The 27,930-nt window shown below is 42.6% G+C and overlaps 1 protein-coding gene and 1 long non-coding RNA gene across 7 annotated transcripts in view; one reads left to right on the top strand and one right to left on the bottom strand.

Annotated features, from left to right (window-relative positions):
• The window catches only part of cnksr2a (connector enhancer of kinase suppressor of Ras 2a), a 489,894-nt gene extending 488,246 nt beyond the window's left edge, over window positions 1-1,648 (bottom strand). For 3 of the 5 annotated variants that reach the window (XM_069889984.1, XM_069889985.1, XM_069889987.1), the window contains exon 1: window positions 1,036-1,648. In XM_069889984.1, coding sequence (XP_069746085.1) covers window positions 1,036-1,099 — 64 coding nt within the window. In that variant the 5' untranslated portion in view covers window positions 1,100-1,648. The remainder of the gene's footprint in view (window positions 1-1,035) is intronic. The other 2 variants (XM_069889986.1, XM_069889988.1) reach the window with 1 other exon arrangement.
• On the top strand, window positions 39-27,726 carry LOC138738872 (uncharacterized). 2 transcript variants are annotated; one of them, XR_011341838.1, is made up of 4 exons: window positions 39-231; window positions 17,748-17,884; window positions 19,349-19,453; window positions 26,444-27,726. It is a non-coding gene; the product is annotated as an uncharacterized lncRNA (long non-coding RNA). The 2 variants fall into 2 exon arrangements; XR_011341837.1 differs by having other exon boundaries at window positions 17,748-19,453.
• Window positions 27,727-27,930: the final 204 nt, after the last annotated feature.

The following is a 27,930-nucleotide window of genomic DNA, read 5'->3' as shown; positions in this document are numbered from 1 at the left end:
AGGCGACCCACTCTAAACTGATCACCGTTCCAGGCACTACATACACGACTGGGTTTATTTTAATTTATATTGCCTCTGCTGTGATTTAGTGCTTTCAGTTCTATGGAAAGTCTTGGGGGTTGGCGTTGGTTGAGAGGGAGATGTGCTGGCCACAAGCACGGTCGTGCCCCTTTGGAGTCTGGTGGCCTGTGTGCTGTAAAATCCGATGTAATTCTATCCACCGTGAGGCAGGTGAGCCAGAGAGTACAGCTGCCATCTGCTCAGCATGCCCATCTGCGAAATGTCAACCCACGCAGGGAGCAGCAGGGCTTCTCCGCGCTTTTAAATGTCTCGATTTACCGGCAGAAATAGAAGACCCACCCCCGAATCGGTGACCGAGACTTTCGCACCTTCCTCGGGACCACCCCAGGGACCCGCAATTCCCTTCTCACTGCCCAATCTCAGGGCGGAGAGGATAATGAACGATTAAAAGCAAAACTATACTGCATTGGGATCCCCCCCCCCCTTGCTAAATGACACGGTGACAAATTCCACAGAACCGATGGTCTCCCGGGCGCGAAAGTGGCCTGGGGCTGTTTGCAAGGGCGAGTTTTCCCCTCGAAGCCGGGGGGGCGGGGGGGGATCCCGTTAGCAACACACGTGTAAATGTAACAGTTATCTCTGTAACAGCCCAGCCGCAAGATCCTTCCCGTGCTGGGAAACGAGTACTTGCCAAGTAAAAGTTGGGGAGTGTGGGCTCAGTTTTCAAATCCCGGTGCCTGGTGTGGAAAGCCGGATCCACAGAACCTGCCAGAGGAGACATGAAGAAGCCGCGCTTCTGTGGATCCAGCCCAGCCGACCTGGACGACGCGATTGCAACCTTCTGCAGTTAAAACAGGCAGCAGGAAGGAGCCGTGTTTGATCTCAGGCGGCACCTGGCGAGGTTCGCCCCACAACCCCCGTCCGAAATAAACTGTGCATGATAAAGAGGGTTGAGCCCATTCGGTCCCCCCTCTCAGTCCAGCAAGTCGGGAACTTGGGAAATGCGCCGTTTACCTTTCATCCAGTCCACCACTTGGCTCGGGCTCCATTTACTAACAGGTTCCATGATGAGAGCCATGAAGAAGTTTCCTCTCCCGGGGAAGCAGCCAGCGGCTCGCGGGGCTCGCCTCCAACGTGGCCCCGAGCCGTCCGTCACTCGCTCCCCGTCGCCGTCCCGCTGCAATCCTGGCTCCCTCGGGCTGACCAGCCGCCGCTTCTCCCCCGCAAAAAACGTCTCTCCTCTTCCCCGCCCCCTTCTCCCCGCCTTCTCGGTCCTTCGCCTGCAAGTTTGCTTCTTGGGAAGAATTCTGCACGATCACCTCAGTCCCCGCAGGTTCTCTGCACAGGCAGCAGGTTGCGGGCAATGAGGGGGCGGGGCGTGTGCGGACTGTACCCGGTGCAGCGTGCTGGAACGCTCTCCCTGCCTGCCGGCCGCCGCGCTGCGCCCGCTCTGTCACCGAACCCGTTCCAACGGCTTCCTCGGCTCTCCGCTGGCGGGCCCGCGCGCCCATGCACCCCTCGCCCGGAGCGCGCGCGTGCGCGCGCGGCTGACGGTCATGAGGAGCCGCGCCGCTCTGAGCCGAGGGGACGGTCGAGCAGTCAAGCGCCGCGTGAAAGTTGTAGCCCGCCGTGTCTTGTTGGGGGGGAGGAATTCTCATTGCCCAGGGAGGGGGCTGAGGGGCAAGCACCCAAAACATTGGCGACCAACCAAATCGAAAATAAAATGGACGATGCATTCAGTGCAATCGCTGCAAGTGGGAACACACTGCTAATGAGGGATGTGCTGAACGCGAGGCGCGGCGGGAGGGGGGGTCGATGTGACCAGGTTGCTTGGCAAGACATTGGAGATGGAAACTAGGCGCAACAGTTCCTTTCTTTTCGTTCGGAAGCGCTGCAATACAAAGACAGGTCTTGCATTTTGTTTTCTTGACTGAGGAATTGGCGAAATTACTAGCAACTGTTGCAGGACGATGCTAACCAAAGCAGGACAGTATCTCCAGTAAAATGCAGCGAGTGAAGGGCAGTTCTAGCATTTATATTCAATCTCGGTATTTCACACCACTGCAACCGCCAGGCTCTTTAGCAGGGGGATTATCCCACCACCAGACACACCTTCCCGTCTCCTCCCCTCTCCACCTTCTGCAGGGACCGTGACTCCCTCGTCCACTCCTCCCTTCCCACCAATCGCCCCCTTGGCACCTACCCCTGGAAGTGCCCCACTTGCACCCACACCTCCTCCTTCCAAGTGAAGGAACGCTGCCTGCTCCTGCCCCCTCAAACTCGTTTCATCCTACCATGGTTTTATCTTTTCTCCCCTGGTTCAAACCCTCCCCAGCTCCATCCTCGACACTTCACGTACCCTCCACCTCCTCAATGACTTCAGATCCTCCGAACCGGACCACCTCATTTTCACAATGGAAGTCCTCTACCTCTAACCTCCACACAGTCTGAAATCACCTCGCTTCTTCCTGGTCCAAAAATCCGACCAGTCACCATCTACCACCACCCTCCTCCACCTGACAGAACTTGTTCTCGCCCTCAATAACTCTCCTTCAACTCATCCCACTTCCTCCAAATTAAAGGAGTAGCCATGGGTACACACGACTCCCAGCTATGCCTGTCTGTTTGCGGGCTTTGTGGAGCAATCCATGCTGCAAACCTACATAGGCAAGACCCCTCAACTCTTCCTCCGGTATATAGATGACTACATCAGAGCTGCCTCATGCACCCATGATGAGCTTGTCAACTTCATCCACTTCGCAGCCAACCTCCACCCTGATCTCGAACTCACCTGGACTATCTCCAATAACACACTCTCCTTTCTGGATCTCTCTGTCTCCATCTTGGAACACAAGCTTTCCACTGACATAGGAACAAACCATCCAACTCCCACAACTACTTGGACTATACATCCTCACACCCTGTCCCCTCAAGGATTCCATCCCCCTTTTCCCAATTTCTCTGCCATACCTATTCCCAAGATGAGGTCTTCCAACCAGATCTTCCAAAATGTCTGGCTTCTTCCACAAATGTGGCTTCTCCTCCACCACTATAAACTCAGCCCTCCCTCACTTCTCCCCCATTTTCCACTCATCTGCCCTGGCCCCCTCTGACCCTAGATGCAACAAACATAGAATCCCCCTCATCTACCGCCCCACCAGCCTCTGCATCCAACACATTATCCGCCAGAATTTCTGGCACTTACTTCAGGATCCCACCACCAGACACATTTTACCTTCTTCCCTCCTTCTGCGATTCCCTCATGCACTCATCCCTCCCCACCCATTGCACCCTTGGCACCTTCCCCTGTGCCTGCAGGAGGTGCAACACTTGCTCCCACACCTCTACCCTCACCACAGTCTGCGGCCCCAAACAGGTGTTTCAAGTGAAGCAACACTTCACTTGTACATCCAGAGGACTTATTTACTGCATTTGATGCTCCTTTTGTGGCATTATCTACATCAGAGAGACCAGTCACAGATTGGGAGATTGCTTCGCTCAGCACTTCCTCTCCATTTGCAACCAAAGCGACCACCCAGTGGCCAACCATTCCAATTCCGGGTCACACTTCCATGCTCACACATCTGTCCATGGCCTTGTGTACTATCCCACCCAGAACACCCACAAATTGGAGGAACAACACCTTATTTTCCATCTGGCCACTCTCCAGCCAGATGGCATTAATATTGACTTTACTGCTTTCCACTAAGCCTGCTTGCCTTTTCTTTCCCCTCCCCCTTTCCCATCTTTCCAGTTCTTCCACACACACAGCCATCCCTCCACCCCCTCATTGCTGCTGTCCCCTCCTTTCTTTCTCCACATCTTCTCCTGCATTTGTCTCCCCTTCCCCCCTCCCACTCATTTGTTCGGACACCTGCCAGCATTTTCTCCTACCCTGAAGAGGGGCTCAAGCCTGAAATGTCAGTTATGTATCTTTACCTTTGCTACATAAAGGACACTGTTTGTCCTGCTGGGTTTCTCCAGCATTTTGTGTTTTTTCATGAATCTACAGGGGTCATCAACTGCACCTGATGCCCCATTATGGTCTCCTCTACATCGGAGAGACAGGACGCAGACTGGGAGATTGCTTCATTGAGGACCTCGGCTCTGTCCACTGCAATAGCCGGGATCTTGCAAAGGCTACCCATTTCAATTCCTTACCAGTGGCGGAGCAAGATGCTAACATTAGAGGGAGTGAGCTCATGCCAGACGGTGAGTCAGTGGTTGAATACTGGGCTGCACTGATTTTTCGGTGGCATCGGAGCGCGATGGCCAGGGCTGGAATAAGCTAGTGCAGGGCCTGTAGCATATATTATAAAGGGGCCCTAAATTTTAAAAATACTCATAAATATTAAAACACATACATTTTTTACTTGCATGGTGAAGTAATTAAATTTTTTCATTTGCTATTCAGCCAGATAATATGACAAATATGTCTGACATTTCAGTATTACTTACATGTAGGTATCAATTTCAAATGTCAAAATTAACAAAACTACAATTTAAAAGTCACATTTTCTAGATTTAGCATGAACAAACATGAGGGCCGACACCTCCATGATGTCATGACATCCGGCAGTGCCGCAGCCTCATTATGCGGAGACACCCAACAGCATCGGCATCAGGTGGGGTGACGGCAGTGTTGAACCCGGGGTTTGAAACGTGTGCTGCCCTGCACCCCCTCTAGCTACGCCCTGTTCTCTGCCCCATTCCCTTTCCAACATTTCCGTCTATGGTCTTTTGCACTACCAGACTGAGAGCACTTGAAACTTGGAGGAATAACTCCTCATATTCCATCTGGGCACCCTCCAACCAGATGGTAATAACATCGATCCCTGGTTTCCATTAGCCCCCACCCAATCCATCTTTCTCTATGTCTCCTTTCCTCTAGCTCTATGTCTATCTCTCTTCCCTTTGCCCTCAGTCTCCTTTCACAGAGCCAAGAACAAACCCTTCCCCCAATCAATTCTCTTCTTGCCCACTCCTGTCCCATTATCATATTCAATTAACACATTTTGACTCTTGGTCTGTACTCCTCCACCTGCCATTCTTCCCTTTCCATCTTTTAATACAAACATCTGTCTACCTTTTTCTTATAACTTGAGGAAGGACTTCGCCTGATACGTTAGTTATATATCCTACATTTTATGGACACTGTGAGACCGGCTGGGTTCCTCCAGCATTTCTGTGTTTTTACCACAATCACAGTGTCTGCAGATTTTCATGTTTCTCTCAATTATCAAAGCATCCCTGGTCTTGCGCGGAATGACATTGTCATGGAGAGAGTATGGGCTCAATAGCACCAAATAGCTCTTTTTTTTTATGCTGGCTGGCAAACTTTGCCTGGGAAATGGTTTCAGAATATGAAAACTAACCAACATCTAAGATCCTGGTTTATTGCAATAAAGCACACAAAAAGATTGTTATCAAATGTTTTGTCCTGAGCCACAAAAAAAATACAACCATGTAACTGTCATAAAAATTGTAGATTTTAAACAGTATCTTTCATAAAGATAAGAGTGAAGTTCAGAGAAGGGTTGCAAAGCACAAGGAGCAGTGGTGCCAACAGCATTAGGACATTTACATTTTTGTGATTATGCAGCTGACAATGGCGAATGAAATGAGGTGCTGCAAAGTTAAACATAGAGCTGGAAGTATTGACGTAAAAACTTGTGCGACTGTGGAAAATTCATGAATGAGTACACTACTCTCTTCTTTTCTCTTTGGCTTGGCTTCGCGGACGAAGATTTATGGAGGGGGTAAAAAGTCCACGTCAGCTGCAGGCTCGTTTGTGGCTGACAAGTCCGATGCGGGACAGGCAGACACGGTTGCAGCGGTTGCAGGGGAAAATTGGTTGGTTGGGGTTGGGTGTTGGGTTTTTCCTCCTTTGCCTTTTGTCAGTGAGGTGGGCTCTGCGGTCTTCTTCAAAGGAGGTTGCTGCCCGCCAAACTGTGAGGCGCCAAGATACACGGTTTGAGGCGTTATCAGCCCACTGGCGGTGGTCAATGTGGCAGGCACCAAGAGATTTCTTTAGGCAGTCCTTGTACCTTTTCTTTGGTGCACCTCTGTCACGGTGGCCAGTGGAGAGCTCGCCATATAACACGATCTTGGGAAGGCGATGGTCTACTCTAAAACTGAGTGAAATACAAAAGTCTGAAGACACTGTGATTGCAGTAAAAACACATTGAAATGCTGGGGGAACTCAGCCGGTCTTTTCAGCGTCAATAAGACTCAAAGTTATATTGCTGATGTTTCGGGACTGAGCCATTCTTCAAGGAATAAGCAGTGTCCTTGAGGAAGGCTCAGGTCCGAAACATCGGAATATATCTTTTATCTCCTGTGGACGCTGCAAGACCAGCTGAGTTCCTCCAGCATTATGGTGTGTTTTTACTGCTCTAAAACTGTCTGCCCAAGAAAGCCCCCTTGGGTTAAAGTTGTAGCACAACATTCATTTGGGAAGAACCAAAATACAAGATTCAAAATCAAATTTGTATGTTAATTTTACATAAAATAACATTTAACAGTGAATTTTAAACTATTATACTTGGTAATTTTGAACTTTTTGCTGCAAGAGGAAAAGCAAAGTGATGTTGCAATTTTCTGTTGAACAGAGATTTGATATTTTTCTTTCAATATTTTTTTAATTGTTTTATGTACAGAATATATATACATAGGTACTGTAATATCAAGAATATATACCAAGACACAAGAGCAACTTGTCCGTGAACTACTCTTTGCAGATGATGCCGCCTTAGGTGCCCATTCAGAGCCAGCTCTTCAGTGCTTGACGTCCTGTTTTGCGGAAACTGCCAAAATGTTTGGCCTGGAAGTCAGCCTGAAGAAAACTGAGGTCCTCCATCAGCCAGCGCCCCACCATGACTACCAGCCCCCCCCCACATCTCCATCGGGCACACAAAACTCAAAACGGTCAACCAGTTTACCTATCTCGGCTGCACCATTTCATCAGATGCAAGGATCGACAACGAGATAGACAACAGACTCGCCAAGGCAAATAGCGCCTTTGGAAGACTACACAAAAGGGTCTGGAAAAACAACCAACTGAAAAGCCTCACAAAGATAAGCGTACACAGAGCCGTTGTCATACCCACACTCCTGTTCGGCTCTGAATCATGGGTCCTCTACCGGCATCACCTACGGCTCCTAGAACGCTTCCACCAGCGTTGTATCCACTCCATCCTCAACATTCATTGGAGCGACTTCATCCCTAACATCGAAGTACTCGAGATGGCAGAGGCCGACAGCATCGAATCCACGCTGTTGAATATCCAACTGCGCTGGGTAGGTCACGTCTCCAGAATGGAGGACCATCGCCTTCCCAAGATCGTGTTATATGGCAAGCTCTCCACTGGTCATTGTGTCAGAGGTGCACCAAAGAAGAGGTACAAGGACTGCCTAAAGAAATCTCTTGGTGCCTGCCACATTGACCACCGCCAGTGGGCTGATCTCGCCTCAAACCATGCATCTTGGCGCCTCACAGTTTGGCGGGCAGCAACCTCCTTTGAAGAAGACCGCAGAGCCCACCTCACTGACAAAAGACAAAGGAGGAAAAACCCAACAACCAACCCCAACCAACCAATTTTCCCCTGCAACCGCTGCAACCTTGCCTGCCTGTCCCGCATCGGACTTGTCAGCCCAAACGAGCCTGCAGCTGACGTGGACATTTTACCCCTCCGTAAATCTTCGTCCGCGAAGCCAAGCCAAAGTTATCCAAAAAGTAAATGTATATTAACAAATAGCTGTCAACAACCTATGAAAGAGACAAAAAAAACCCAAAACGTATATAAAACAAAAACTATTCTAATCATGTAACCCTTCCCTTGTGAAGTTATGATTAAACATTTATGTTCCATTAATGCATTAAAGAAATGACAACCAAATCATAAAATGGGATCCAATAATCTTAACAATTCTGAAAATAATTAAGGAAAGGAATGGACCCCATATATTTAGAAAATTAAATGGAGCATGTACTTTTTCCAGTCAAGCAGGCCACCACATCAGATAACCACTGAGTCTGTGTAAAAGGGACAGCATCCTTCCATCTCATCTTCTAGCAAAGAGACGTGATGTTCCTAATTAGTCTTGATAAAGGGTCCCGACCCAAATCATTGAGTGATCATTTTTACCCATTGGTGTTCTGTGACCTCCAGCAGCTCATTTTTTTGCTCAAGATTCCAGCATCAGAAGTTCTTGTGTTTCTTCATCATTTAAACCCGGATGAAGCTCAGGTTCCAAAATCCCATTGTGTTCTATCTTCTTTGAGAACTAGATCATAGTGAGAGAGGACTGTGAACAAACCCATACTTTTTTGTTGAAACATCCTTCAATTCACACCTCTAGCTGATGACTGGGGTTAAATGGACAAAACAGGGGTACAAAGAAGCCCTGCTTTGTTGGAGGTAAAAAAAATCACATAAAAAAACCATTTGATGTAAATCAGAACATAAATAGCATTCCATTATTTCCAATTCATTGTTAGCGCGTCATTCAATAGTTTCTGTTAAATCCATTCAAAAGATACCAGGAATATTCATTTTCCCAATTATAACATCATTTTTAGAGATAGCTGACATGATGTTGCCTGTCATTCCCCATTCCCCCTTTCTTTCCAGTAATCTTTCAATCCCATTCCTAACCATTCCCTGTTTACATTTTCCCAGCAAAGAAAAAATGTCACAAACAGAACCTCCTTTATGAGGTTAGTGCTTTTCTGCAAACTTTCTAACCAGCAGTTAATCAGCAACATACAATTAAGAAAGCAGAGACTGCCATCCTGTTCACCCTTTTCTCTAAATGATACAGGGCTGAAATTACATCAACAGAGCAATAACTCCCAGTTTTACAGAAGTGAAAAACACCTGAAAAAGGCCATTCAAGGTAAATGTTTAGAAAATGTGTATTTTTCCAAACAGGCATAGTCTCAGCAGTTATTTTCCCATGTGTACATATTGATAACGCCTCAAACCGTGCATCTTGGCGCCTCACAGTTTGGCGGGCAGCAGCCTCCTTTGAAGAAGACCGCAGAGCCCACCTCACTGACAAAAGGCAAAGGAGGAAAAACCCAACACCCAACCCCAACCAACCAATTTTCCCTTGCAACCGCTGCAATCGTGTCTGCCTGTCCCGCATCGGACTGGTCAGCCACAAACGAGCCTGCAGCTGACGTGGACTTTTTACCCCCTCCATAAATCTTCGTCCGCGAAGCCAAGCCAAAGAAGACATATTTATACAACTCTAAATATATTTGTCAACTGCAACATATAAACAAACTTCACAGCATTACAAAGAAGACTAGAATTGTTTATTAAAAAATGTTGACACCAATCAGCAGTTTCAAGACGCACATTCCTTCAGGTTCTGAAATATATCTGTCTCCATTGGTACTGACAAGTATCCTGGTTGAGTTCAAAGGACAGGACTTCAGAATTGAAGCAACTTTGATTCAAGAAGAACAAAAAAGGAATACATTTACTGCAGAAATAATTTTACCAAGTATATTGAAAATTACATATATACCTGTACTTGGGAATTGCTTATCAAGCAGATTAAAAATATAATAGGAATAGATTGCGAGAAATTGGAAGAATATGTGTGTAATCATTTGTGTCATAACCCCTGCCAAACTAAATGGTTACTGTGTTGCTATGGACCATGAACTGACCTTTTGGACTGTGGACTGAGGAAACCTGCCAAAGCATTTGTATGTATACTCCAATGCAAAATCAGTCATCTCTCTCTCAAATGTTCATTTCAACATCCTCTTGCTATCAGTGAAAAAACTGAACTTGGACATTGAACTTTGAGATTGAATTCTGTGGACTGTGTATTTGGACTGACTACTTGACTGGACTGATCTGGGGTTTTGGGAATTTTTCCTTTTTTGAGTATTGAGCGCAGACTGTAATGGTCTTGGGCTTTTTTCACATAAACACTGTTCATGAATATATCTGTATATTTACTATAGACGATTATAGTGGGGTTAGTTTGGGTAAGAAATCATATTGTTAATAGTTAATAATAAATAACCCTTTTGTATTGCATCTTCATTTATTGCTGATCTTGTATGCAAATATTTAATGAACATTTGTAGTCCTGTGAATGGTCCAGGGAATGTGTAGATACCAGAGATTTAGCTCTCAGTAGGTTCCAAGCTTCATTGTTTTTCCAAAGCGTCTGGATGGGGAAAACTTTGAAAGATTTGGTGGGGACACACACATCCACAGCTGTTTTGATGAAGTCCATAATGGCCCTGGTGTAATCATTCAGACCCTCAGCTGATTTCTTGAACACCACCCAATCCATTGACTCAAGGAAATCCTATAGCCATTCTTCAGTCTCCCACATCCACTTTCTGGCTGTCCTGATCACTGGAGCCTCTCTTTTTAGGCTCTGTCTGCATGCAGGCAGAAGGAGCACTGCCAGGTGATATGACTTGCCAAATTTCAGTCTTGGGAAAGAGCAATAGGCCTTCCTTAGCTTGGTTTAGCTGTGATCAAGTGTGCTGGAGCCTCTGGTACAATGAGTTACATGCTGATGATAATTGGGCAGTGTTTTCTTGAGACAGGCCTGGTTAAATTCACCATCTATGATTCGTAGTGCATCAGGCTGGGCTGTCTCTTGTTTACTGACCTCATCATGCAAATGCACAAGTGCCTGTTTGGAATCGGCATTGGGAAGGATATAAACTCTGGTGAGAATCACCGATGAGAACTTTTGGGGTAGATAGAAGGATCTGGAGCCATTTTATTTCTTCAACTGCTGTTCTTTAGAGTAATTGTTACTGTGACAACATTTACAGATGTGCCCTTTGCACCTCCATTCTTGTCCCTCTGCTTGAGACTCACTTATCTTCTCTCTCTCCAGTTCTGATGGAGAATCTTTACCCTGAATCAATGATCATTGTCCCTGTGCCAAAGAAGTTGTCTGTGTCCTGCCTTAGTGACTACTGCCCTGTCTCACTTACGTCCATTGTCATGAAGTGCTTCGAGAGGCTCGTCAAGGGGCATATCTGCTACCCCCGTCTCTGGACCCCCTGAAGTTTGCATGCAGATCCAGCCAGTCTGTGGATGATGCCATCGCCACCGCCCTCCATCTAGCCCTCACCCACCTGGAAAATAAGGACTTATATGTTCAAAAGCTGCTTATTGACTTCAGTTCGGCATTCAACACAATCATACTTCAGTACCTGATAAGGATGTTGAGCCTGCTGGGTCTAAACACCTCCCTCTGCAATTGAATTCTTGACTTCCTGTCGGGTAAACTTCAAGCAGTCCGAATCAGTAACAGCACTTACAAGGCCATCACATTGATCACAGGGGCCCCAAGGGCAGCTAAACACAGCTTGAACCACATCATCAAGTTCGCTGATGATACAACTGTGGTGGACCTCATCCGTAAGAATGACGAGTCAGCGTATGGAGATGAGGTGCAGTCGCTAACAGACTGGTGCAGAGCCAACAACCTGCATATGAAAATTTAAAAAAAACAAAATAGATGGTTGTCAACTTCAGTAGGGCCCAGGGAGACCATGCTCTGTTGACCATTGACAGGTCAACAGGTGAGGTCATCAAGAGTATCGTTCATTAGAGTGCACTTGGCAGAGAACCTCACCTGGTCCCTTAACGCCAGCTCTATAGCCAAGAAAGCCCAGCAGTGCCTCTACTTCCTGCGAAATACATGGAATGTATTGAGAGCATCCTGTGCAAATGCATCATCACCTGATTTGGAAGCTGTACCACCTCAGACTGCAAGACCCTGCAGAGGATAGTGGAATCAGCAGAAAAGATCATTGGAGGCTCTCTACCAATCATGAAGGACATCTACAACACTCAATGCAGGCAAAAGGCAATAAACATTGTGAAGGATTCCACACATCCCTCATATAAAATGTTCTTCCTTCTGCCAGCTGGTAGGAAGTATTGAAGCACTCATGTCCAGAATGGGCAATAGTTTTTCCCCCAAGCCATCAGACTCCTGAATTCCCAGAACATATGTGGATAGAGTACCATGCATTTTTACTGTATGCATCTTAATATTTTAATAGTTTAATGTCTAGTCTAACTTATATCTATGTAAATATGCTCCATAGTCCTGGAGAAACACCGTGTGAGCATGGTATGAATGATAAATAAAGGTGACTTGACTTGTCTTGATTGTTTAGCTATCTCTATAGACACTGTCTAATCTGCAGAATGATTTCAGCATTTTCTGATTTTTTTTGTATTTGAAACAACAAGAGGTTTTTTTTGCTCCTTTTCACTGGAACTAGATGCGTGAGTTGCCTAAAATACTCAACCTCGTATTGTGAATTGCTTCCTTAATTTTGTTGACCTTCTTTTCAGGAATAAACATCATGTTGGCCTTCAGGTAAACAATTCTACAGAAATATTATGAAATACCTGTACTACATGAAATAGTACAAATTAACAGAGCAGGTGATTGCAATAACCTTGCAATTGCATTTCAATCTTCATTTTGCTTTATAAAATATATAGACCCATTTTCTAATTGGACATGCCTCAAAAAAACATGAAATTTTCCAAAAATCATTATTGGAAGAAATTTTGGCAGGTATGCCTGGAAACTTATTAACCAAGAAGCATATATGATAAAATAGGAGAGTGTTTCCAGATGGAAGCAACATGAGGAAGTGCCAACTGCTGTGCTACTCTAGTCACTGTGAGTGGTGTCAGAACTTGAAGGATTCCTCTCCAAGGAAGCTGCAGAACTGCTACATTAAAGGCTGCTAGCCTTACAGGAGCTTGTCAGAGGACTGCATTAATGGCATCAAACAAATAAAATCTCAAAAACAATTTTGTAACCTCTGAAACAGAAAAAAATGTGAGGGGCCCTCTTAAGTGTGAAACAATGCTTGGTGACATAAAGTGAGGGACCATACAGGGGAGGGTGGACATGGCTCTGTGTGTTGCAAATTCGCATGCAGCAGAATTCCCTCACATTACTGCTAGTCATGTAATGATGAAAGAGTTGGCAATCACAGAACATAGATTTAATGTACTTTACATAAAAGGCCTGTAAGCAATGATGGAATAATCAGTGATTAGTTCCAAATTTCCTGAATTTTTAGAAGTGAGGTTGGCAAATGCCATGAGCAAGATATCAATATCAAAAATGCGAACCTTAAATTCATTGGCAATCTTGCTGCAATGTGCACCTGTATATTTTATGAGAGTTCATTGAGGTTTTTGGTTGCATGCAAAAGCTCAACTTTATGTCAGCAGTGAAGGAAACAAAGTTTATGCAAAATTGGACATCATTCTGCATAACTCACACTGGAAAAATATCTTCTGATGCACTTAAAGCAAATTGTGCACAGAAGTTCCAATTATATCTTACACCACAGAAGTTGAATCGATTGAAATCAGCTTTATCAGATCAATGTGGTGAGGATGTAGGATCTTTCATACATTCAACCTGGTCTTGTCCAAATGTGAGACCTTTTTAGATGTCTATAAGTAATTTTCTACAAGTTACAGGAGCTGTTTTCCATTAAATCATGATCTGTTTTTATTACCAAATATTGAAGGTATAATGCCTAACTTAGGAATTATCAATTTATCAATTGGAATTTGTTAAATTAGCATTAGTAATTGTGAGAAAATGTATTACAATTATTTGGAAATCGGATATATCTTTAACGCTGCCAAGGTGGCTTGCTGAAATTCAAAGTTGTATCCCTTTGGAAAAAATTACATATAATCTAAGAAATAAATATTCTATGTTTTTACAAGTATGGCACCCATATACTCAAGTAATGGGATTAAATTTATAGTGATAGCCTTTTTATCCCTCTGGTCTTGCAGAATCCTCCTCTATATATTTGCGTTAGAACTGATGAGCTGTACTGCACAACAACTCTCTCTGCAATCCAAGATTCTCTGTTACTCTTTCTTTTTAAAAAAAATCCTTTATATATATATAAAAATTGTTTATATATATATAATATGTTTATTTTTCAATTTATATTTTTTTCTCTTTTTTTGGGGTGGGAAATTGGGTGGGAGGGAGGGGTTTTGGGAATCATGTATATAATCAATTTGTTCTTTTTGTTGATATCTGTATATCATAATAATTGTATGTGCTTATGGAGTATTAAATAAAATATTTTAAAAAAGAAGTTGCAGGGAAATTTCTGCATGGATGCATTTTCACTTGGAGATGATCACTGATGCAATCTAACCTGGGTAAAATCACTTTATGTTTCCTTGGCACATGAAAAGTTAGTGGATTTAATTTCTCACCAAAATTTGAATAGTCCCTGGCTGTTACCAATACACGGACCTTGAATGTCCTTGAAATCAGAGCCTTAATTAAATTCATCACCTTAAAAACAGCAAATTCAACAAAGCTAAATTGTTGAATTATACAGCCAGAACAATATTCCACTTTGCAGCAAATGACCGGAGACAGCATATCTCAGATATAATTAGAATTGGAGTGTGATGTAACACGGAGGGTCACCTTATAGGTCGGACAGGACCAATTGGTCAGATAGCGGCACAGTGCATCTCACTGGCTCTACACAAATCCATGGAAGACCTGGACAGCAAAGATGCTTTCATTAAGATGTTCTTTATTGACTACAGTTCAGCATTTAATACCAGGATCCCCTTAAACTAATCAGCAAACTCCAAGACTGGGGACTCAACAGCCCACTGTGTAATTGGATTTCCTCACCTGCAGACCACAATCAGTGTGGATTAGTAAGAAAGTCTCCTCCACAATCTCCATCAGTACCAGAGAACCACACCACTGTGTTTTTTAGTGGTAGTTGGTGGTGGTGTTGTATTGAGACACCGATGACTGGGTGTCTCAATACAACACCACCACCAACTACACATTCGCTGACAAAACCGTGGCAGTGGGTTGTATTAAAAAAAGGGACATGAATCAGCATATAGGAGGGAGATTGAAAACTTGGTGGAATGGAACAACCACACACTCAATGTTACCATAACAAAGGGGATGATTGTTGACTTCAGGAAGGAAAAAAATGGATTTGTATGATCCAGTGATCACTGGTGGATCAGAGGTGGAGAGGATGAGCAAATTTAATTTCTTGGGAGTCACTTTCTTGGAGGATCTATCCTGGACCCAACACACTAATGGCATTATGAAGAAAGCACGTAAGTGCCTCTACTTCCTCAGTAAATTGTGGAGATTTAGAATGACATCAGAAACCCTGGCAAATTTCTACCAAGGTGTAGTGGAAAGTGTGCTGACAGGCTGCATCACAGTCTGGTAATGGGCACACCAATACTCCTGATCATAAAGCCCTCCAAAAGGTAGTGGACACAGCCCTGAGACATCACAGGAAAAACCCTACCCACTATCAAGAAAATCTACAGGGAACAATGCCGTTGGAGAGGAGCAGCAATCTCCAAGGATCGCTACTACCATCAGGAAAGAGGTACAGGTCCCACAAGACTCATACAATGACAAACTCATTGAGGAATTATTTAACTCTTATTTTTGAACTTTTTTTTATCATCTCTGCATTGAACAGTTAGTTTGTTTGCATTCCTTTATTTGTTTCCATGCACTACCCGGGTTGTTATGAACTATGTGCATTAAGAACTACATTTCCCAGCATACAATGGGTGCAGTGGGGCAGAATTCAGGAAGTGGTTCTGGTCAGGAGGCTGAGGAATTGCAGCAGGAGATAGTCTGTGAAAGCAGAACATTGAAAAATAAAGATGGCTACATGTAAAACCCACGCAAAGGACAAGCATCACATGGTGTCAGAAGTGTCTGAGTGAATAAGAGACAATAGTTTTGTAAGCATAGATAAGTTAAGTCCTCCCACACCAATGCAGTTTACTGGAAACCTAGCTAATAGTTGGAAGAACTGTTGAGTGAAAAAAGTTTTGACTCGGGGAAAGGCTGTGAATGTATGTAAGGCAGCAGAGACTACACGAGCACAAGCTAAGGAGCTTCACAGGATAGACACCAACAGTTAAGTAGTTGCACAAGATAGACTCGACTGTGCATGCAGTGAAAAAAGATAAGCATTGCTCCAGGAGTTTCCCAAAGCAACAGCATAGCGAAGAGATAAACAGCAAACGCAGCAGGTGTGAAGGTAGACATATTCCAAAGATATGTCCTGCCTATGGAAAGTCCTGCTAGAAATGTGGGAAGAAGAATCATTTTGCAATGTGCTGCAAAACAGGGGATACTAAGGAAATGCATGAGGTGCACAAGGAAATGGAGGAATTCTTCATGGATTCACTACAGACTGGTGCAGGGCAGAAGACTGAGATGCAATTGTTTGCCCAGAAACCTCAACGTTGTGTTCCATTGATGAAATCTTTGTTTCAAGTTTTTTCCAAAAGAATCACTTTTCTTGTTACCATCAAAGGAGTCACTTGTACGAATTGCTTCAAGAGAATCATTTAACTGAATTGACACAGATGCTCAAACCTCCGCTCCCATCTTTGATCCATCATCTGATATTGAAAGCAGGACAGAAGATTCTGCAGGGATTTTTGAGAGCCTTAGTTGGGATTCATCTTCCAACCAGTTTTGTAAGATGAAGCAGAGCTTGGGCAACTACAGATTGAAATATTCAGAGCAAATTACTGCCTATCGAACTTTGCAGAGAGAGGCAAAGGAAAATTGCAGATAGTCTTGAGTAAGGGCCTATGGAGGATTGGAGATGATGGTAATTCTTTGAGGGGTCTTAAAAAACACGTGATGAGGAATTCTTCTACAGCATTGAATGGAAATGATTCATGTCTATAAGGAACGCTATATCCAGATTATCAGTGAAAAGGAAGCCCTGCAAGAGCAATTAGATGAACGTTGTCAGGTGCTGGAGAAAATAAAGGATCTGCACACAGCTGAGAAGACAAAACTAATCACTCAGCTTTAAGGTGCAAAGAATTTAATTGAACAATTGGAACAAGATCAAGATAGCGATGCAACATCCCTGACAACTTTGAGAAGCTAGGACAAATTGAAGAGGCTTCAGATTGACCTGAGGATGGCACTCTTGTTGTCTGAACCAAAGCTGAAATGCATTAGGAATTTCCAAGATGAGATGGAGAACTCTGAGCAAGAGCGGCCAACATCCTGTTCCTCATGGCACCCAGAGAGGGTTTATTATTAGAAGAGGAACAGGTGCACCTGGAGCAGTCTTCAGTCATGGGTACAGAGGTGACCAGTTCAATGATCAGGTTAAAACTGGAATGTGAAGAGAAGCGTACTGTGGCTATGTTACAGACTGCCTTGACGCATCAAAGGGAATGAACTGTGTGTCACATGAAGGACACTGTGAAGGTAATGACCCAACGATTAAGAGTATAGATATGAAACTTGTGTTGCACAAAGACTGGTGTCATTACGCACAGACTGGATGATGAGTAAATGTAAAGCATGCTGGTGTAGATTGTGAGCAAAATTGGTCCAATTGTGGAATTTCAGACTGGATGAATTCAATCTTGGATTGTGTGGTGCGAAAGAAAAACAAATCTGTTTCATCTAATTTCTGGGGACTGATTTGCTATGGACAATGAAACTATTTGAATGTTCATCTCCTTTCCTCTTGTGACCAAATAATGTTGCTTGTATGTATGAGGAAACAAACATTTGACCTATTAAAATCAACACTGAAAGAATTTTAAAAAATCATATTCTTTCAAACTTTACCAGAACTTCTGTTTCTCATACTTTAATGTCATCCACAGATAACCACATTCCGGGTAACCTTAAATTTACAGAAGTTGGAATGAAGGAGGCCAAGGAGTATGTTGGTCTTTTCCTAACAAAGATATGGACGTGAATTTCCAAAACAACGAAGCAACACAAGGGAAGAGTTATAAAGGTGGAAATTTACTCTCCGAGGGATGGCAGGATCTGATGCATATTTTGTAATCAAAACCAGAGCTTGATTTAATTTGGTCAGGCACTAGTGAAGTAGATGGAGTAGGTGGCAGAGGAAGATACTGTCATAACTTCCTATTATTTCCTTGGAAACAATTTTTTTTTATCCATTACTGAGTGCTGGACAAGCAGCCTAACAATATGTCTATTATGGATTGGTCATGGAGGTGTTGTGATGAGGCAGAGCTGGCTATTGTCTACATTTATGTAGACACAGGATGATAATGGTGAAGGGCATAAAGTTGATGGGGAATAGGAGAAGCCATGGCTAGATCTTGTGTAGCACCTGATAATGGTTGGAATATGTAAAGAGAATCTCTTGTTAATGATTCTTTGTTTGTGACAGAATAGATAAGAATAGAACAAGTCAAAAGCAGTCACGCCCAAATGCACAATGTTGGGGCAAGACAGTGCACATTTAAACAAAGGCTTCAGAGAGTTTGGTAATAGCAAGGAGGAACTGCCTTTTAAGACGTGGATTACCTTCAGTGACTTTGACAAGAACCATTTCAATATGATGGCTTGAGGCTAACCTGAAAGGAACAAAAGTTTGGGGGAAAGATCAATATGAATATGATCTCCAAGGACTTGAGCACAATGAGAAGTTAGAGATAGGGCAGCAGCCTTTGAGGCCAGATAAATCAAGAATTATTTTTTGAGTTGAGCAGGAATATTGGCAGTTTTGAATCAGTGGAGGACTGATTTTCTAAAGGAAGAAAAAATGTGAACAATTCCAGAAAACATGGGAACAAGGAAGAATAGTTGGGTGGCCAGCAATTTGATGGGACTACTTAGAGGGACAGGGGCATGGTCTTATGGAAAAGATGAACTCTGATAGGACATGAAGGGAGAGGGGAAAAAACTAGAGAGAGATGCAAGTTCAGGGCTAATGGTCAGACTGAAGTAACTTGAAAATAGATTTCAATTATTTGCAGAAGCTTATCAATTGGCAGAAAATTCACAAGGATGCATTTTATTCCATCTTGCTTGCAACAAAATATTCAATTTCAGCTAAAATTTCCACCAAATATTTTGAGGACAGGAAATGGAGCAATCAAAACAATATAACATTAACCATGGCAAGGAAGGTAATCATTCCAGGTGAATTGCTAATTCCTTAAGTACAGGTTTGCTTGCCTCAGCTGATACAAGAATATTGTCTCTCAACACAAAATAAAAATTCTATTTCTCTTTCTTTTGTATACCACTGGCATTCAGATTCAAATTGTATCAGTCAGTTGCTGATTTTAAAATTGCCCATAATGGAGAGAGCACTTCTTCAGAGTTTACTTCAAATGTCAAAACCAATTGCAAGGGTTGTCGACAAATCATTTTACTGTACTTCATCAGAGTTTGGTACCTTGGTACAATCATGGGTTCCCACATAGCATTCTCTTTATCTCAGGTAAACAAATGGAAAAAAAAATGAACAAGGATCTCACAGTACAAAATGAATGTCGAGTCAACTGAAGCGGCCTGACAACCCTCTCGATGACTGCCAGAGAATTGTGTAAGCAGAAATGTGGGAGTAGATTACTCATTTGTGTAGAAATGGTGCAGAATGTGGGATGGACTTTTCTTTGTTTTCATGGTAGATTGCTGTTAGGGTTCCTTATAATTTAACATGTCAGTGCAATATGCAATGTGTTGTTTCTCAGATGGTAGATGAGGATGCCATGACACTTTTTGAAGTTGGGTACTCTCTGGATACTAACATTTTGTTCTCATTCAATATGATGAGAAATGAGAAATTTACTTGGATGTTATTTATACAATCTGACTATATACTGATAGGTGTCATATTTTTCCATACATTACAGCTGTGAGTACATTTCAAAAGTACTTGATTGGTCAGGAAATACTTTGAGGCATTCTAAGAGCATAAAAAAATAATGAAAAGTCTGTGCTCCTTTCAAATTATAACAAATATTTATTTTGGCTCAAATTAAATTAAAGCCTTTCGTGGCTTCTGCTGTGAACATACCATTTTGCCATTGGATAAGCATCAGTCTACAGTAAGCCGACTTCAGAGATGCAACTTTGATGTTAACAACTATTGATATTAAGAGGACATCTCTATATTTTCATAGTGTAACATATCAATACAATGCTAAAACAGCATTAAGAGAGAAAATATCCTTTCCTTTTGACAGTGCATTTTAGGTAGATGTTTAATTAGTTCAAAATACCTTTCACAATAAAATACCTGGTTCATTGAAAGCTAATGAGAGTAAAAGAAAATTAGAAATAATTTGAAGTTAAACAGAATTGGAATTGGGTCTTAATCAGTTGTACCTCTAAAGGGCAACAGTCTGTTATTTCTCTTGAATGTTATTTTATGTGACATTGAAAATAACAGAAAAGTATTCAATATGTTCCGGGCTTGGAAATTTCCCATTCTGCAGTATGACCGCAGTTCAATCCAACACTTTTTTTCAAAACAGAACATTCCTAAAATAGCTCCGCATCATAGAGTTTTCCAGTGCACACATGCTGTTTACATTCTGACTCATATATCCCAGAAGGTGTTCTCTACAAACCAAAGATTAACTTGTTAATTTCATGAACTAATTATAAAATATCTCAGAGCAGCACCCAAAAGTGCTGGAGAAATTCAGAAAGCTGCACAACATCCACAGGAAGTAAAGGGCAGTGAATGTTAAAATTCAGAACACTACATTAATTTTCTGGTGTTTTCTTCTTTTGTGAATATTTGCAGCAGGGTGCTATTTAAATTAAATCTGGAGAGCCCCAGGGCATTCAAGAATTTAACGTGTGATTTTGTCTTGAATATCTCAAAAATCACCAGAGCAATTATGCCTCTCCCCATTCCCTGAAATAAAACCAGAGTATTATTAATAAATAAATAATGTGTCCAAACAGCTTGCCCAAACTAAAAGTAGTATGTAATGTGTTTTTTTTTTAAGAAAAGTGTAATTTATAAAGTTTGGAATAGTGAAGAATGAACTATTTTCCTGCAGCAGAGCTTCCCCACCCCCTTGCTAATGGAACAACTCCTTGCTCGATGAAGCCTATGTGGTTGCTAGTTTGGAACAACTAACCCACGTTCAAAGAAACCTCACACACAGACAACCAGTGCTCCACAAAGTTATGGAATGTAATATCAGCAATGTCATGTCATGGACAATCTCAACAGCAATAGATCTCAATGTTGCTTTGCTTCCATGTCCTGGGAACTCCAGTGGTTTCGCATCCACATCATTACATTGAGAGAACATGATGGCAGAATGTGGGCAGTTTAGAAAGCAAGGGGGGGGGGATGTACCACATCTTCTGAAAATGCAAATTAGAAGAGGAACATCTTAATGGAGTGATCTTTGTCATCAAGAAAGAGTTAGTCCAGTATCAAGCAACTCTCCCAACAATACTAATGAACAAGTGATCACAAGTGCCTGTGATTAACAATGCATATTTCAGATTTTGGATTTATTGTCAGAATACATACATTACATCACATACAACCTAGAGAATGACGTGGGTTCTGCAGCCAGCAGGAAGTCGCTGGCACCATTTTGGGACCTATTATGTCCCAATAGTAGCAGTTTCAAAAAAGACCAAAAAGGTCTTCTGCTAAATTCTACTATATTCCTTCTGGGTCCCTTCTGGGTGCCTTCAACACCAAGGTGAGAAGAGATGCACTACTCCACCAGGCACGATTGACAAACAAGGTGTGGATAAATTTAACTTCAATCGGTAACTGAGAAGGAAAAATCTGGAAAGATGGCTTTGACATCATGAACACACTGCTTTATCAGATGGACAAGCACAGGACATTATGCCAATACCCCTGGTCCAAGTCCTGCTACATGCTAGATAATATCATTGTCTAGTGAGGAACTTTTAAAACATCAGCACCACCCACACCAAGACAGGCAATAATAAACCTGGACAATCACTGCTTAATCTGCTCTGTAGTTGCCTGTTAATCTGACCCCAAAGCACCAGCATTAATGGAAGTTCAAAGTAAAACACATAAATCTTTCTTTGGCTTGGCTTCGCGGACGAAGATTTATGGAGGGGGTAAAAAGTCCACGTCAGCTGCAGGCTCGTTTGTGGCTGACAAGTCCGATGCGGGACAGGCAGACACGGTTGCCGCGGCTGCAGGGGAAAATTGGTCGGTTGGGGTTGGGTGTTGGGTTTTTCCTCCTTTGCCTTTTGTCAGTGAGGTGGGCTCTGCGGTCTTCTTCAAAGGAGGTTGCTGCCCGCCAAACTGTGGGACGCCAAAATGCACGGTTTGAGGTGATATCAGCCCACTGGCGGTGGTCAATGTGGCAGGCACCAAGAGATTTCTTTAGGTAGTCCTTGTACCTTTTCTTTGGTTCACCTACCTGTACTGTATGTGTACTGTACCAAAACTACCTGGGGAAAATCCCTGAAACTACTCTACTTCTTTGGCTTGGCTTCGCGGACGAAGATTTATGGAGGGGGTAAAATGTCCACGTCAGCTGCAGGCTTGTTGGTGGCTGACAATTCCGATGTGGGACAGGCAGACACGGTTGCAGCGGTTGCAGGGGAAAATTGGTTGGTTGGGGTTGGGTGTTGGGTTTTTCCTCCTTTGCCTTTTGTCAGTGAGGTGGGTTCTGCGGTCTTCTTCAAAGGAGGTTGCTGCCCGCCAAATTGTGAGGCGCCAAGATGCACGGTTTGAGGCGATATCAGCCCACTGGCGGTGGTCAATGTGGCAGGCACCAAGAGATTTCTTTAGGCAGTCCTTGTACCTTTTCTTTGGTGCACCTCTGTCACGGTGGCCAGTGGAGAGCTCGCCATATAACACGATCTTGGGAAGGCGATGGTCCTCCATTCTGGAGACGTGACCCACCCAGCGCAGCTGGATCTTCAGCAGCGTGGACTCGATGCTGTCGACCTCTGCCATCTCGAGTACTTCGACGTTAAGGATGAAAGCGCTCCAATGAATGTTGAGGATGGAGTGGAGACAATGCTGGTGGAAGCGTTCTTGGAGCCGTAGGTGATGTCGGTAGAGGACCCATGATTCGGAGCCGAACAGGAGTGTGGGTATGACAACGGCTCTGTATACGCTTATCTTTGTGAGGTTTTTCAGTTGGTTGTTTTTCCAGACTCTTTTGTGTAGTCTTCCAAAGGCGCTATTTGCCTTGGCGAGTCTGTTGTCTATCTCGTTGTCGATCCTTGCATCTGATGAAATGGTGCAGCCGAGATAGGTAAACTGGTTGACCGTTTTGAGTTTTGTGTGCCCGATGGAGATGTGGGGGGGCTGGTAGTCATGGTGGGGAGCTGGCTGATGGAGGACCTCAGTTTTCTTCAGGCTGACTTCCAGGTCAAACGTTTTGGCAGTTTCCGCAAAACAGGACGTCAAGCGCTGAAGAGCTCGCTCTGAATGGGCAAGTAAAGCGGCATCGTCTGCAAAGAGTAGTTCACGGACAAGTTTTTCTTGTGTCTTGGTGTGAGCTTGCAGGCGCCTCAGATTGAAGAGACTGCCATCCGTGCGGTACCGGATGTAAACAGCGTCTTCGTTGTTGGGGTCTTTCATGGCTTGGTTCAGCATCATGCTGAAGAAGATTGAAAAGAGGGTTGGTGCGAGAACACAGCCTTGCTTCACGCCATTGTTAATGGAGAAGGGTTCAGAGAGCTCATTGCTGTATCTGACCCGACCTTGTTGGTTTTCGTGCAGTTGGATAATCATGTTGTGGAACTTTGGGGGACATCCGATGCGCTCTAGTATTTGCCAAAGCCCTTTCCTGCTCACGGTGTCGAAGGCTTTGGTGAGGTCAACAAAGGTGATGTAGAGTCCTTTGTTTTGTTCTCTGCACTTTTCTTGGAGCTGTCTGAGGGCAAAGACCATGTCAGTAGTTCCTCTGCGCGAAAGCCGCACTGTGATTCTGGGAGAATATTCTCGGCGACACTAGGTATTATTCTATTTAGGAGAATCCTAGCGAAGATTTTGTCTGCAATGGAGAGCAGCGTGATTCCCCTGTAGTTCGAGCAGTCTGATGCTGCACACGCACAAAATAACAGAGTATCCATGCCTCCAAAGCATAAATCCGAGGCTAATTGATGTTAAATAAGGACTGTATGTATTTGTTCTGACTTAAATACAAGTACAAGTTAAAGAGAGACTTAGGTAACAGAACTCGTTTTTAACTCGGGGACTGCCTGTACTAAAGAGAAAATTCAGATTTAGTGTCAGAGTACAGACATGAGATCTCATACAACTCTGAGATTCCTTTTCCTGCAGGTGAGGCAGAATTACCTCTTATTGGTAGTGCAATAAAAAAATATTGTACTCAACTTACGCATGTAACAAATAAAGAAATGTAAACAACCTGTGCAATACAGAGAGAAAAATAATCAATAAAGTGCAAAAATAAAAGTCCTGATTGAACTTGCTGTTGAGGAGTTTGATGGTAGAGGGGGAGCAGCTGTTCCTGAACGTGCTGGTGCGAGCCTTGTGACATCTATACCTCTTTCCTGATGGCAGCAGCGAGAACAGAGCATAGGTAGGGCGGTGTGGATTATTGATGACTGCTGCTGCTCTCTGATGGCAGCATTCCCTGTAGATGTTCTTGATGGTGGGAAGGATTTTGTCTGTGATGTCCTGGGTTGTGTCCACTACTTTTTACAGTCTAATTAGACATATCTAATTTGAGAATGAGTGACAAACCAAAAAAAACGCAGTATAGAAATTAACAAAAATAAAGTGGTTGAGGAAACATTCTTGAAAAGTTATTGCTTATACAGGAAAAAATGACTCCATATTGTTCACGTATCATTGTGGTGAACAAAATGAAACATGTGTAGCGACTGCTACAAAGAATGAAACACACCACTAACACGCTGGGGGTTTCAAACGAACTGTTTATTCAAACTTGGCATGCACCCTTTAAGGCAGTGACATCACCACGCTCACCCGAGGCGCGCTCTGACCTAAACCATGAGGCACAGAGGTCCCCCGACGACACCATCTTCTCGCGGCTGCCCTGCCGGTGCGGCGATACAAGCAGGGCCGTTCGCCACACATAGTACTTCTAATGTGGATGCTTAATCGGTTCTTCCCATATTGTGCACCTTCAATTGGTACAATGTCTTAAACTGCAAATGCAGTTTCATTGTTGAATGATTGCCTTAAAATGGGAGTCCCTCAATTCATCTTCCAACCAAAAGAAAGCCAATCTGATCAAAGTGTTGTTATGTGTGTATCTTTGAGATACTCAGGCTATGGGGTTCAATAGCCATGAATGCTACTGATGCAGGCATGCCTGGGAACAATTCCTCCCTGCAGAAGCCTTAACGTAGCTTATCCTTCATCATGTATCACACCATTGCAGTAGACTTTGCTTAAAATGTCTACTCTAGCATTGTTACAGTCAGCAACAATCAGTAACAGCAGAACTTAATCAACTTGCAGGTAATTGATGATTCCCCCCCTATGTCAAGTTGGATCCTTGAGGTAAAAATGGAAATACTGATTGGTGTTGGCTGATAATTAACATTCATGACATCAGCAAGATCAGACTGAAGTGTTTAATTCTGATCTATATTCACAGCACCAGCACAAGGAAGCAACTGGATAAATTCACCAAAAATATGCATTCAAACCATTTGTAATGTCCAAATAGATGCGTGTCCATGATTTATATGGCCTGCTGCTAAGCTGTTAATCTTGCATTGACTTCAATTTTGAACATAATTTTCAAAGTAATTAAAGGTTTGCCTTCATTAATTGGCTTTCAATGTAAATTTACCAGGAATAAAAATAAAATAGAAAATAGCTTTTCCAAATTTTGTTTTACTAAGCTGCACTAATTATTTGATAAATAATGAATCCTGAGCTTTTTTGTGTAAAGGTTGACAGAAACAATACTGTGTGAAGCCAATGAGCAGGCAATGGATTATGACCTTCAGAAAATATTAAACATACTAATGTATATAATTTCAAAAAAATATTTTGTCCTCCTGTGCCTTAAACTCTATGGGAAAATAAAATAAAAGGAATGTGTTCGGAGATGCATGCTGGTAAGCAAAACTGAGTTAAGACTTAAACTGTCAATTGAGTTCTTGAATTGATAGTTCATAGTTCAGGATTATTGCATGTGAAATTTTCACATACAATTTGTTTTATAATAGTTATGAGATACATATATGAATAGTTAAACTCATATAATTAAATGTCCCAAATAAGAGATATATGCCAAGAAGTATTTGGATAATAAAAGATGAATAATTCAGAAACTCTTACAAATGCAACAGCTAAGAACCTAAGAGTTATTAATGCTTTATTTGTTGAGGGGAGTCTCACTTCCTTTGAACAACTTTCAGTTAAATCTGGTCTTCCAAATGCTCATATTTTTTGTTATCCACAGATTAGACAGTTTTTTATGATCTCAATTACAACAACTCTGATTATCTGAAATTGAATTCTCCAAAATCCTCAGTTATCTGGTTTTTTAAAAATTTTGAATAAATAAGAAACAAATCAGAAATCCTCATTTATCTGAATTTTTTTCAGAGCCGAACTGACCGGGGACGTTGGGGTCCCAGCGGCAGCAGCAGACTTTGGGCTCCCAGCAGCGGACTGGACTCCCGGCGGCAGCAGCAGTGGACCTTGGGCCCATGTCCCCATGCGGGGACCCTCAGGCTTCCGGCATGAGCTGGGCCTTGGTGGAGAGGTGTCAGTGATCGGTGCCAGGCAGCATTTTTTTAGTGAGAGTTAAACATTATTTTAATGCTTCAAAAGCCTTACCTTGTTGTTGTGTTTAAAAATGATTTGCTATTCCTACTGGGCTGTTTTTTTAAAAATGACCAGTTCTCCAAAACAACCATTTATCTGAAATAGCCCTGGTCCCGACCATTTTGGATAATTAGAGTTGTACTGTACATACATTTCCTTAAAGGACTGATAAGAATTTAATTGATGTAATTTTTAATTTACAACCTTTCTATAATGGTTCAATATCTAACATTTATGATATGTTGATGGGAATAAGAGAAGCTTCCTCAGATAATTTTTTTTTAAAAGCCTGGGAACAGAAACTACAGCTTTCAATTTCAATTTAAAATAGTCCTTAGGTCACATCTCCAAAAGTCAAACTATGTGGGTGAGTCTCCTTGTTGTGATATATGCAGAAATGGAGATGCTTCATTAATTCATATGTTTTAGATATGCCAGAGTCTTTAGAAATATTGGAACAAAATATTTCAAACTTTCTCTGCACTTTTTAAACTTAATTTTAAATCAAATTCACTAACTGGTTTATTTAGTATTGTTGGGGAGAGTGACATAATGTTAAAAACATCTCAGCTATGTGTATTAGCATTTATTTCTTGTGGTTTGGTGGGTGGCACTGCACAGATGGAGGGCCGTTACCCCACTTAATCATGATCAAATGCTACGTGACCTCATGTCATGTTTAAACTTAGAGAAGATTAGATGCTCAATTTCCGATTTGAATGTAAATTTTCAAACACTCTGGGCACCCTTTTTGAATTACTTTTATAATCTTTGATTTGTTATAAAGGAAGAAGTGGTGACTAATGAGGTAATTTATCACTCCGATAAGAATTCTGTCTTCCTTTTCTTTTTTTTGGCTGAACACCCAAGAGGTAGTGGGTTTAGATTTTCCTTTTCCAAAATAAAATAATAAAATATCAATACACAATAATCTGTTTGATTAAAATGTGGAGTACTTTGGATGAAATTATATGATTTATATGTGCAACTTACTTTTTCAATTTTAACATATCCATGTGTACTCTGTATTTTTGCATGTGAAATTTCAATGCTAATAAAAATATTGAAAAAGAAAAGAAACCTAAGAGTTAATCATATTGTCCTATGAAAAAGAAGGCATAAGATATCAATCAATAATCAGAGATGATACTGAAGAACATGGTGGCTTTCTGTAGAGCAATGTAGTCAGTCCTGTTTCTCTGGTCATTTTCCTTGGGGTTTGTTATTTTCTCTCAGCTGTCCATTCAGTTCCCCTTTAGAATCCC

This window comes from Narcine bancroftii, chromosome 7, assembly GCF_036971445.1.
Source record: "Narcine bancroftii isolate sNarBan1 chromosome 7, sNarBan1.hap1, whole genome shotgun sequence".
NCBI lineage: Eukaryota > Metazoa > Chordata > Chondrichthyes > Torpediniformes > Narcinidae > Narcine > Narcine bancroftii.
Note: the sequence above shows the minus strand (reverse complement) of the source record. Positions and strands in the feature narration are given on the sequence as shown.